We start from the raw sequence: 14,039 nt of genomic DNA on the forward strand, positions 1-14,039 counted from the left end.
CACATAAGACAATCGTACCAGTTTTGGCTTATGGGTTTCTTATGGGACTTTGTGGAAATGGCAGCAATTTGAACTTTATTCCATTTGCTGGGCGGATACGGATAAAGATATCCATTTGGTGGATTGCTGGAGTTGCAGATGATACTGATTTTTGATGAAGCCTTGTCTGGATTACTAGTTTGACTAGTCCTTGATCTCTGACAAAGTTCTTGCAAGGCCCCTGACGAGATTTTGTATGGATTTTTTTCAGATTCACAGAATTCTTCCAGTCATTCCTAGCAAATTTTATGGCAAGATCTTTGATGAATAAATAAGCATCATTAGGGATTCTTGGTTGTTTTTTTTTTTTGTTTAAGTTTTGATGAGATTCTTGACCACATTTTTCAAAGATTGCTTGTAAGATGCAATATTGGATTGGTGCCAAAAGTTTTAGCCAGCTTCATAGGAGAACTATAAAATATAGTTGGAGATTTCGTTTCAGTCAAAAAGATCTTTCCCTGGATCACCCAGATAAAGAATTTTCTTGTCTAACACATATTTGCGAAAAGATTCTTAGGAGGTAGGGAGCCGGATCCTATTCTTGGCACTTTTGATTTACTTCGGCAGTAAGGTTTATTGAAAGCTACTCAGCTCATATGCGTCGTATTGAAGTGCTTCAGATTGCACAATTTCAGATTCCGCCGAGAAAAAACCCCCATGCCAAAGTGAATCATAGAAGTGCCCAAGTAGCTTTACACCCTAATGGGTTGTACATTGGATTTTGTTTTTTTTTTTTTTGTGGGAGTTAGGGTACACAGCATAAATTTGTTACTATAATTCTAATATTTTTAAGAGCTTCCTATGAATTCTAGAGGTTTTACAAAAGTGAAATTTTGGATGAAAAATTCATAACTTTATTTCTGAAAAGTGCAAAAATTGTGTTTAGCAATCTAGTTGCTTTCTTCAAAATCTACAACTTTGCTAAAGATGCCATGAAGCTATTCCTTGAATTTGTTAAGTTACTGCTTTTTGACTCGCGGTAGAAAAATCCACTCAAAAATATATGTTGAAATTCAAGTTATGTCTAAAGAACCATGAAAATTTCATTCAATTCGGTCTATAAATAATTTGGATCTAACTCTATTAAGTTGACCATTTTGTAAAGAAAATCGAAAAAGTTACAAATGTTTTCAAATACTGTATGTTATCCGATAACAATCGTCTGATTTGCAGACAAGAAAATTTAGTTATTTAAAGAAGTGTTTTCAAGATGGCTGGTTTTCGCAGGCTTAGTGTTTAGTGTGTGTGTTTTTCTTAGTGGCTTAGAAATTTTCCATACCGAAAGGTGAAGTAAAATTCGAATCCGTGCTTGTAGACGATGATCCTAAGCCCTTGATCCGTCTTAAATTATATTGCAAAATCTGCAAAAAGAAATTATAAAAGTTTTACTCAAGAAACTCAAATTTCTCAATTGGACCCTAGTTCTAATCCCTTCATAAAATTATCTAAAATTTTGAAAAAAAAAAACCTCAGGAGAGGAAAACAAAATTTGTTAATCATTAATCATTACTAACTAATTGCGAAAAAAACTCAAAAACTTGATATGCAGCGATTTCGATGATAAATATGCAAGAATTTAGTGAGGCCCCTCTGTCACTAATGAATTGCAATGCAATAATGTACAAATAAAAACAAGATTAAAATATTAAAATAAGTTGGGTATATCTGTGGATGCACTGGTATTCACCATAGTACCTGTACCAGTATTTGCTACGCTGTATAATACAAAAAGGGGTGTGATCCAATGTGGCGAATGTGTTAAAAATCTTGTAAAAGAGTTACGAATTTTTTAACATAAAGTACACAAATTTGTATGAAAAAACTCGTTTAAAATATTTTTTGTTCATAACTTTTTACTTAAATTTTTAACATTTTTCATGTCTTCTACAAAGTTGTTAAATATCTTAAAACGCGTGTTTTTGCTGAACATCGCACCTCTCTATCTCTTAAGAAAAAAGAATTATCAGTCGAGTTCGTTTTGATAAGGCTTATTTGTTTGATAGTAAAAACCCATGCAAAGACGCTTATAGACAAAAGTTTTTATCAACTGCCGAAAGGGGAGATATGGTACTTTCATGATTTGTAAGAATTGTCTGCGCCATTTTGCGCCGAAGCTAGTTATAGAGGTCCAAACTACCCCTTGAAAAAAGAGTAATTCATGAATAACTTTGTTATTTCAAAAGATAGGATGATGATATGTTCAGCAAAAACACGGGTTTTTTCATGACAAACAACTTTGTAGAAAACACAAAAAATTTTAAAAATCTTAGAAAAAAGTTATGATAAAAAATATGATTTTTAGGGGACATTCACATACAACGGCATGTATCTCAAAAAGTATAAGAGATAGAAAAATTGTGTCTTCGACAAAGTTGTTCGAAATTGACAATTCTACAACTTTGCAGAAGACACCATATGTCTATCTAAATGTTTTGAAAAAATAGTTTTTCGATCTCACTGCTAGGTGGATTGATCACAAAACTTTTTTCGTCAAAAGTTGCGCTTTAATATACCAAGAAACTTCTCCGAACAAACTATATCGCTAAAATCAACGGTTTGGGCGCTATTCAAAAAGCGCATGAAATCGAGAAAATAAAACACAGTGCTATGGCGAATACCAATGAAACCTACTTATTAGACTCTCGCTTTCTTGTACTCTGGTGACAAAGTGGCCCTACGCAATTCTAGTTACTTTTATGTTTGATCATTAGACTGATGCAAATTTTGAAGTTTCTGCTCCCCTATGCTTAAACGATGTCAATTATGATAAAAATCATTCTCCCAAAATTTTAAGTGGTTTAGAATAAATTAGGTTGTGCACATGTCATTTGAAGTTTATATGGAAATTACTATGGAAAAGACAAACCTTTTATGTTCAGTCCTCTAACTGCTCGTAATAATAGTCTATGGAAAAGTGAACACACTCTTCTTATGTGAATTCTTCCCAGGTACAACTTTGCCGAAGACCACGTTTTGATTGGACGTAAGGATAATTTGTTATCATTGATAACAAAGTCTAAATCATACTGAGATGATCATTCAATAACTTTCAGAGCAATACTGCTTTTTTGCTGTCGAACATAGTAGCCTGGATTACTTTGATCTATTCTACCCGCAAGGAGCACCACTATTGCCTGCGAGCAGTTGGTTAAGCATGCAAAATGCAAACCCACTTTTTGATTATGAATAGCAATTTATCCTGATGTCCAATCGAAATGTGGTCTTCGCCAAAGTAAATATTATAACGACGAGATAGAGGGCTGAACACAAGAGGTTCTCCATAGTCCATAGTAAGCTCCATATAAACTTCAAATGGCGTGTGCAGAGTCAATTTTTTTCCGAATCACTTCAAACTTTGGGAGGATGTTATTTACCATAATAAAAATCGTTTAAGCATAGGGGAGCCAAAATTTCAAAATTTGCATCACTCTATTGATCATCCAATGCTGCCAGGCAATTTTTAAACAAATTTAATGATTTAACATTTGATAGCGATGTTGGAACATTGTCGACTTTTTATACAACAGCAATATTTATGGTGAAATCTAGTGAAGTTTATGATGCAAGTATGGTTGTTATGGATCAATACAGGCATAATTATAGAGCATAGATCTATTACCTATTGATAAATTTTACGATTTTAATGGAACATGTTCATTTAGTTAGGTGCATGGAAAGATTGTTTCATTGGTACATTTTGTTAAAAGTAATCAGAAAATTTCTCGTTTTACCGGTGCAATTTAATCTATTCATGAAACATTTTTCAATTGTATACTTCCGTTCAAAAGTTTGGGTTCACCCCCTTAAGAACATACAAAAGTGTTTTGTCCATATTTCTGTGATTAAACGTCTACTTGAAACATTATATGGCGCATTCGAAAGGCAATGAGTTATTCTTACTTCGTAGGTATTTTAACATTTTTTTTATGTTCTTTTGCTATTTTTTTACTTAAAGTTGGGACAGTTTACGTAGAACACACTTAAAAAAATGCTAAAATTTTGCGAGTGCTCTTCAAAGAATATAAGATTACGATGTAATGTTTAGCTTTTCGGTAGTTGTTAAGATTACGGTTTTAATGGCCCTATGCTGAGAAAATTAGGCATGTTTTTCAAAATATTCTTTGAAAAATAACACAAATGAAAAAAAAAGTCAAAAGACCTACGACTTATTGTCTTTTGAATGCGCCATTGAGATCTTCAATTAGACGTGTAATCACAAAGTTATGGACAAAGCACTTTTGTATGTTTGTATGAAACCAAACTTTTGCACGGGAGTGTAAATTTTATGAATGCATTAAATAGGCTGTCATACAAAATAGCAAGTGAAAGTTGTGTGTTTTCTATACTTTATATTTTTTTTTCAAATGAATATCATATATCCGGCTTCCGTTGACATCTAACAATTGTGGAAATCAGCAAACCTATTAATTTCATACCCTGTCCTAGGGAGCAATACTCCACGTTTTCCATTCAACTCTCATCGTCCGTTTGGCACATTTCTCTCAAACAAAATCACGTGCTCAGCTCAGCGGGCATGTGTTTGCTAGTGGTATATGCTCATGGTAGTGGTATGTAGCCAAGTTTAGAGTGTACACACATTTTCTCTCCAGTACCTTCTTCTCCACTGCGGACAGAACCAGTCATCTTCCTTAGGTGGTCGTATAGGTTTTCCTCGTCCGATCAACAAAAAGCCAAAATCGCGATTTTCTTTTGAGACTGATAATCTTCTTCTCCGGTCCGTGAAAACCCGTAAATATTGGAGTGTGCATGTGTTCTGTTCTGCGGCGCCCTCGCAACATTGTGGATTTTGCTGCTCGCACGAAATGTTCTGACCAAGTGTCGAAAATCCATGCTAATCAAGGGTTCGATGTTTTCCACAGTTCCGGAAACTTCTTACTCCAGCTCGGAGGGAGAGGACGATTTCTTCGACGCAAACGATGATCCATTCACTTCTAGTCAGCTGAACACCCCGACAAGGTAAGTGCCCTCAACGTTGTATTCCATTCAAATACCCACTGAAGCGCCACAGAGGGCACATATAGCTACAGTATAACAATCATAATTACATATCATTTGCTGCAACTAACAATTGTTGAAGCTTTGACAAGCCAACCATCCCGTCAGATACAAACGGCAGCTAATGGTAAAAGACTACCGTTTATAGCCACTTCCGCGGTGGCAATTTCTGTATGACAACATTGAAAATATTTTGCGTTATGCGCATCACGTCTGCGTTCCTCGAAGTACACAACATTCTGCTCTCTGTTTTTGGGCCAGGCGTTCTCAGAACAAACAACGCAGTTCTTTACGCGTGTTCACATTTAAATACAAAAACATTATGTTTGGAAGTATTATCAGAATATAAACCTTCGAACTGCTTATTGCACAAAACCTGTAAGTGAATGAAAAACGAATTTATTTCCACTATAGTTTGTGACAGATACTCGTATATCGACCTCAACTGTAAGGCCACCTTCAGTGGCGTTTACACGAGTTTTCTACACGACACTGAAGACAGCTTTACGGTTGAGGTCAAAATACACGTAACTTTCAAAGAATACGAACTATAATGGAATTAAATGGTGTAGTACTAAATTCGGTTTTCATTTACTTAAGTATTATCTGCTTCATCGCGGTTTTTCTTTAAAAACTTAATTATTGATACAGTTTTTTAATGAAATAAAAAAGACTCGAAAATACAGAAAATTTGGATGAATTTTACAATTTTTAAATTTGTAAATTTGCAACATTTTTCATAATTAATTATTTTAATCGTAATATATTTTTGTGTTTTTTTTTTCGATACTATTGCATCATTTTTCAACCAGTTCGCAGAAACATTTATATTTTAAGAAATTATGTCCATTTTAATGATAGGTCATTTATCTCTGGAGACACACCGATTTTTTTATGTGGGACCGACGCGTATCCAGAACACTTAAATATCTCTCAGGCTACGAGTTGTTTATCATTAACTGCTGTTCGTTTTTCAAAAGAGTGCTTCGTAAAGCCCACAAAGATGCTCCGGTTTACCCTCTGGATTATCGAAAATCTATTTGTTTTCCGAAAGCAAGCGTTTTCATTCCACAGAAGACCTCTGATGAGGATTGTCGGCTGTGTACGGAAAAAAATCACCGCGAAACAAGCATCTTCGATTGCTATGTACACATAACAGCAAACGAGTTGAGTTGCTCAGATTTGCTCAAAATCAACTCATGATCTAGTTCAAGATCAGTAGGCTTTCCCACCCCTTTTATAAACATGGAGATGCAGAGGTATACTCGGTCTGTAATAATAATGGATATCACATCAACATCCTTCCATTGCTCAAGGACCATAACACATGTCGGAACATGAAAATACAACAAGCTTGGGATCTCGGGAAATAAATGCCCAGTATCAGTTAATTCTTCTTCGTTTAATAAGCAACCGGACAATTTATTAGTAGAATCTCGGTTAAAATTGGTAAACTGAGATTCGCACAGCCACGCTCGTAAAAATAAATCTAAGTGTATACAATTTCATTTCTTATGAATAGAGAACCAACCAATGTAACCTGAAATTCATGGAAATTGTTTAACGAGTTGAATGTTGTGCCTTTTTTGTATTTGGAAATGTTAAAAATAATGTATTATTTAAAGTGTTCGCAAATTATCTGTTTATTATAATTATAATTTTGGAAGCATGCCTCTATGTAACCAAGCTGAAAACTTTGAACATTCCTGCATGGTTTTGATATAGGGTTTCAATGCTAGTAATGAACCCCTTAGTAGCTGAAATTCATTCTCGACGCTTTTCCGCAATGTTATCTCAGACGCATGTAGAGTAAAGTGGGGCAAAAGTTCGAGTGGGGCAAGAGTTTCTTTTTAAGATTTCTAACTCAAATCAAATCAAAACTTAGAAATGTCATGGTGGTTTGAATGTTATTCAAGTAAGAGACTTTCACTCCAAATATCATAAAAATCGATTGAGATTTGGAAAAGTTATGGCTATTTGTTGTTTTTCGACGTAAATATTGTAATATTTGGTCAAACTTTCGATGCATGGAACCAAATGAAGGTAAAATATTTTTCAATATTATATGTAAGGGCGTTTCTAGGCCTATCATAAGGATGCTTTGACGTGTATTAGTTTTTCCATAAAAAGTTGGAATCAATTTTTGGCCCATAGCGGGGCAAAAGTTCGAATCTGCGGGGCAAAAGTTCGACCCATGTATAAATCCACGGAAAATTTTCCAAATTTCATGAAATCTACATATTATCTTCAAATTTAGCGAAATTTGCCTGATCGTGCGAAAAATGTCACAAAAATTTTACATTTTCACTTTGTTTTGCGAAAAACTGCTATTTTTTGGGTGCATAACCCTGTCGGCAACGAGCCGGATTACATGGGAATCAAATGGAGGGTCCATAATAGGAAACGTCAAATTTGTAAACATTCCTATTATGGACCCCGGGAGGGTCCATAATAGGCATTCGCACAACAGTTTTCCAAATGCATATTTCGCTGGAAAAATCGAATGATTTTGTATGTTTCATAGGCGTACTATGAAGTAAAAAACATTCAACTTGTTGTAAGACTCCACAAAATGTAGAGTAAGGTGGGGCAAAAGTTCGACCTTAGTGGTATAATCAAAGTTTCCAGGAAAATAACAGCAGATGAAACAAAACAAATGCCATACAGCGAACCTTCAACATATTGGCTATAATTTTGCTTAACAAACTTTTGTCAAAATATTTACTCATTTTTAGCTATAACAGTTTCAAAATTGGTTGTCTTAAACGAACTTTTGCCCCACCGGTGGGGCAAAAGTTCGTTGGCTAAAACACAAAACATCAATACTTTTATGCCAGACATACTTTATACCAGCTGTAAACTTATGTTTGCCGAAAAATACACATTAAATTTTCACTAAAAAAATGCCCAAAACAGGGTTAATTGGAATACACCCAAAAAATAGCAGTTTTTCGCAAAACTAAGTGGAAATGTAAAATTTTTGTGACATTTTTCGCACGATCAGACAAATTTAACTAAATTTGAAAATAGTATATAGATTTTAGGCAATTTGAAAATTTTTCCGTGAGTTTATACATGGGTCGAACTTTTGCCCCGCAGATTCGAACTTTTGCCCGCTATTGGCCAAAAATTGTATCCAACCATTTATGCAAAAACTAATACACGTCAAAGCATCCTTATGACAGGTCTAGAAACGCCCTTACATAAAATATTGAATAAGATTTTATCTTCATTTGGTTCCATGCATCGAAAGTTTGACCAAATATTACAATATATACGTCGAAAAACAACAAATAGCCATAACTTTTCCAAACCTGAATCGATTTTTATGATATTTTGAGTGAAAGTCTCTTATTTGAATAGCATTCGAACCACCATGACATTTCTAAGTTTTGTTTTGAATTGAGCTAGAAATCTTAAAAAGAAACTCTTTCCCCACTCGAACTTTTGCCCCACTTTACTCTAATACGCAAAGGGTCCATAACCGGCATCGACTCCCTACCTATTATACTGCCCATAACTGCATATTTGTAACATTCGACAAAAGTAGGCATTGAGTAAATGGAATACCAAGTGTGCATTTTATGGCAGTATGGGAGGAAACTAAAATTTCTAAAAATTACCAGGAACTCAAAAGTGCTTATTTGAGGCTGATATTTTGGTGAATAGTCAGAAAATAATTCTGATATGAATTTCATTGCTATTACATTACGAGACTCATTTTTAATCTGAATGTGACTGTTATGCGGTTATAATTGCCAATGTGACAAAACAACTTGGTATTTTTTTCGAATTTTCTAGAACAATCTCACAGATTTCAGTAAGTTGATCGAAAGTATTTATCATTTGATGACTCTCCATGGTATTAACTCCGATTTGTCAAAAATGTCGAATGTGACTGTTATGCAGTTATGGGCAGTATACTTGTAAGCAGTAAGTTAGAGACATTTCTGATTTCAATTCATGTAAAACCAAGCCAAATATCTTAATCGGTCTTATCGAACACCTTTTTTTCGAGCGAGTAGTGTTTGATCCTTTCGCCGTGTCGCTTGCTCTTGCGGGGGGCGGGTGATGCGATCAGAATCAATCGTGTTGCACGTCACTCGCGTTCGCGTAGTACGATAAAATAGTGTCGTGGATCGCGGATCGCGTTAGTAGTGTTTGAACTTTTGATCGTATCGCTTGCTCTTGCGATATGAGCTTGTCTCTTGCTCAGCGTACAATGTGTTTATCGAATAATAATATCTCAAATCCGGTTAGATGTGAACATACCATGGATCGCATTACCAACTTAAAGTGACTCCCAGATCTTTACCTTATCCCAGTAACCGTTATTGACTTTTATATTTCGAGCTCTCGATTTGTGCACATTCAGAATGTAAGCTAATTCCAATCCCAGTTCATTAAATCCCTGTGCAACTTCGATTGCTCTGTGCAATCACGGAGTAGCAACTACGAATTGTACGGTCATCTCATGCTTATCGATCACCTTTTTTCGAGCTTGATGACGGAAGAGATATGTCGTTCGAACTCGCTGGATTCAAACTTCTGTTTCCAGACTATCTTAAAGTCAAGAATTTGAAGATTCTTCTGAAATAAAAAAGGACATTTGGTTTCATCTCTTTTAGATTTTAGGAAATAATTATCCCTAGAACGGATAGTGGCCCTCGGGAATCACGATCCTGAAAAATTGAAATGTACTTATCTTAGTATGAAGCAATTATTTCAAAATTATTGTAAATTTTAAAAAAGATACATATAGACATTCATTTTTTTTTATTCTCAACGAGAGATATTCTTTCCCATATTTTGTTGTTCGGATAATATACGGATAGGCCTGTATGTGTGGTCTGGTAATGACAAACATCAATGGACTTCTAATAATAAACAGAGATTTTTACATTGAGATAGTTTACGGGGGCAGAATCTGTAATTAGTTTTAGAATTTTCAAAAGCAGTTTTTTCGTTTAAATTCTAATCTTTAACCGAAACATAGTGAACATAATTTCATCGAATAATTTTCAGTTTTGAACAGGACGATTCGATGATGACGATGATTGCGATGTTGGATTTTTGAACGGTAAATGTTTTAAGGATGCTTAAAATACATCCCTGAAACTGATTTGATCGAGAAAATTTCGCGGGTCAAATGTTTCTTTTCAAGATTTCTAACTTAATTCAAAACAAATATTGTAGTGGAATAGGTGGTTCGAATATTATTCAAGTAAAATACTTGTACTCCATTTTATAAATTGATTGAAATTTGGAAAAGTTATGGCTATTTACAACGTGAAAATTCTAATTTACGGTCAAAATCCGTTACATGGAACAAAATAAAAATAAAATCTCATTCACACTTAAACTGATTCGCCGAGAACCCAACAGCTGATATCTCGGTAATAATTTGACGATTCTCGATAAAACTCGAATCTCGGTAACGTTCGCCGAAATCTCGGCAAAATAATTGGATTGCCGAAGTCTCGGTAAAATAAGTACCGAGATTCGTCATTGAAAATTACCGATCTCTCAGCTGTTGGGTTCTCGGCGAAAAATTTTACTGATGTCGGGTAAATAATAAGTGTGTTCGATTTTTTAATGTAACGACGTAGCAAGGCCTTTCTAAAGGATGCTCTAGGAGTGCATCAGTTTTTGGATAGCACATACTCAAATGTTTGGAAATCATTTTAGACCCATAGCCCATATAAAACATGTCTCACAGTCTCTTAAAGTTTGATCATAAAAACGTAGTCAAGAACTTGTAGGGGAAGTGGTGGTAAAATGAACAGGGGTGGCAAAATGAACACCGTGCCTTTTACCGAGAAAAAACAAATTTAAATGAATTTTTGTCACGCACGGACGATTCAGAGCATATATCAGAGTGTTCTGGTTGATACTGAGGTCAATTGAAATGAAAATATCAACTAAAACTACGATTTTAGAAAACCACGTTTGAAAAATAGAGTTGTCGTAACTTTTAGCTCGGAGGTCTTGAGCTTTTTCAGTGATGTAAATATCGTTGTGATATGATGTCAAATCTGAAACTTTTAGATTTATTTTTGAATGGATTACAAGCATTTATAAATATATTTTAAGGTATGCAATGATTTTTTTAATATTAGTTTTGCTCACGCTTTTTGCATGATGTTCATTTTACCATCAACAGCTGTTCATTTTACTCACATAGTGCAGGTGAAATGAACATTTCCATCGATTTTTGCTAGCGCTAAAAATACGTGAAAATTTAGCTATTCTAGTCTGAATTCATGTTGCTGCTTTAGATAACATCCCTATTTTTGATCTTGTGTGATAGAACTATACATATTCCTCGTTTTCCTATCAGAAACAAGATGATATCCTTATCCCGTATAGGCCTGAGTGAAAGCAAAAATACTAAAACTCCTACCACTCAGCAAATACTTAACGGATTTAAATATTTTTTTGTCAGTATAGTGGCCCACATATCTAGTTTCTAGAAATGGTCGGAGGAACTCGGGAATACTCCTGTAGCCGGAGTTATTGCGGTGGGTCACTGGGTCAAGTCGGGTAGAAAAAGGCGTTTTTTTGGGACATGTCAAGTTATCTAAATTTATTTCCAATGGCAATAATTTTAATTTGAATCAATCATTAAGATCTGATATTCAACATTATGTCAACAGAATGTCCTGGATGTGGCCACTCGGACTTAATGCCCTGAACAACCGGCTATAGATTTCAGTTGTGTTTGATCTTCCGACCTTGACGCTTGCTCCTGCGGGGGCGGGTGATGGGGGCAAGATCAAATATGTCGCGCGTCGGTCGAGGTAAGTGAAAAAGTGAAATGATAGGTTAGTTGTGTTTGATCTTCCGACCTTGACGCTTGCTCCTGCGGGGTTGGCGATGAGAGCAGGATCAAACATGTCGCGCATCAGTCGAGATAAAGTGAAAATGTGACGTGATCGGTTAGTTGCGTTTGATCTTCCGACCTTGACGCTTGCTCCTGCGGGGGCGAGCGATGAGGGCAGGATCAAACATGTCGCGCGTCAGTCGAGGTAAGTGAAAAAGTGACGTGATCGGTTAGTTGTGTTTGATCTTCCGACCTAGACGCTTGCTCCTACGGGGGCGGGTGATGGGGGCAAGATCAAATATGTCGCGCGTCGGTCGAGGTAAGTGAAAAAGTGAAATGATAGGTTAGTTGTGTTTGATCTTCCGACCTTGACGCTTGCTCCTGCGGGGTTGGCGATGAGAGCAGGATCAAACATGTCGCGCATCAGTCGAGATAAAGTGAAAAAGTGACGTGATCGGTTAGTTGCGTTTGATCTTCCGACCTTGACGCTTGCTCCTGCGGGGGCGAGCGATGAGGGCAGGATCAAACATGTCGCGCGTCAGTCGAGGTAAGTGAAAAAGTGACGTGATCGGTTAGTTGTGTTTGATCTTCCGACCTAGACGCTTGCTCCTGCGGGGGCGGGTGATGGGGGCAAGATCAAATATGTCGCGCATCGGTCGAGGTAAGTGAAAAAGTGAAATGATCGGTTAGTTGTGTTTGATCTTCCGACCTAGACGCTTGCTCCTGCGGGGGCGGGTGATGGGGGCAAGATCAAATATGTCGCGCGTCGGTCGTATAATGAAATGACGAAGCGCCGCGGATCATTAGTAGTGTTTGATCTATTGATCGCGTTGCTTGCTCCTGTGTGGGAGAGTGATGAACACTTGTTCGGGGTGCAATACGATTATCGAATTATTTCGCGAATCCGATTAGGCGTGATTATATCATGGATCGCATCACCAACAACTGGTGACTCCCAGATCTTTACCTTATCCCACTAACCCAATATCCTTTCCATGACAACTGTGGAGATGCAGAGGTATACTCGGTCTCTAGTAGCAACGGTTGTCTAACTAACATTCCTTCCCTTCCCCGATGACCGTAAGGACGTGGCCGGCGCCGTTATTGACTTTTAAATTTTGAGCTCTCGATTTGTGCACATTGAAGAATGGTAAGCTAATCCCAAGCCCCATTCATTAATTCCTTGTGCAACTTCGATTGTTCTGGTCAATCACGGAGTAGCAACTACGAATTGTACGGTCATCTTTGCTCATGCTCATGCTCATGAACAACCGGCTATAGATTTCATAGGTACTAAACCGTTTCAAATCTCTAAAAGTATAGATCGAACATAATAGTTGACTAAAATGCGTTCCCATAAGCTTGTCACAGATGTTGAGATACAAATTGTGCATTTTATCATAAATTTGTGGCATCCCGGGTACTCGGAAAAGGTCATTTGTAGGATCAATCAAATGCAGTTGACATAATTATTCAATTTAATCGATTATCATAAGGTTTACGTTGATGCGTTTTTCGTAAAACTCCTTGATATAGTGGCCACATTATAGCCGATTCTGGAAATTATCTATGACTTGAAATTTACCTACCTCCAAGGAAACAGAAGCACAGAACCCTTGTCACCCGACCTGACCCAGTGATCCACCGCAATAACTCCGGCCACAGGAACATTCCCGAGATCCTATGACTACTTTTAGAAACTAGATATATGTACCAGTGAACTGACAAAAAATAATTGAAACCCGTTAAGTATTCGCTGAGCGGTGAGGATTATAGTAATTTTTCTTTCACTCAGGCCTATACGGGTTAAGGTGTTCATTTTACCACCCCCTCCCCTACTTTTATATGTGTATAATATGATTTGCATCTTTTTGCCTCTGGCAAGCAGTGCTGGGAATGTAATAGTAGTCGGCTTGGAAAAAATCACGTGGCTTCTCTCACTACAGTAGCTTAAAATCTTGAATCGCATCAAGTAGCCTACGTTGGGTGAATGAATTTTCTAAAACAATGGACCGATGCACGAGTTCACTATTTGACGTTTGAGCGGTGCCGTGTTATTTATGTGACCATGGAAACCAGTGAATTCGGCACCGCTCAAACGTCAAATTAGTGAACTCGTGCATCGGTCCATGGACCAATGCACGGGTTCACTATTTGACGT

The 14,039-nt window shown here is 36.6% G+C and overlaps 1 protein-coding gene across 2 annotated transcripts in view; it reads left to right on the forward strand.

Moving 5' to 3' along the window:
* The window catches only part of LOC5575621 (oxysterol-binding protein-related protein 9), a 251,354-nt gene that overhangs the window by 178,956 nt on the left and 58,359 nt on the right, over positions 1-14,039 (forward strand). For both annotated transcript variants that reach the window (XM_021844001.1, XM_021844002.1), the window contains one exon: positions 4,920-5,016. In XM_021844001.1, the coding sequence (XP_021699693.1) occupies positions 4,920-5,016 (97 nt within the window). The remainder of the gene's footprint in view (positions 1-4,919; positions 5,017-14,039) is intronic.

Source organism: Aedes aegypti, chromosome 2, assembly GCF_002204515.2.
Source record: "Aedes aegypti strain LVP_AGWG chromosome 2, AaegL5.0 Primary Assembly, whole genome shotgun sequence".
Lineage (NCBI taxonomy): Eukaryota > Metazoa > Arthropoda > Insecta > Diptera > Culicidae > Aedes > Aedes aegypti.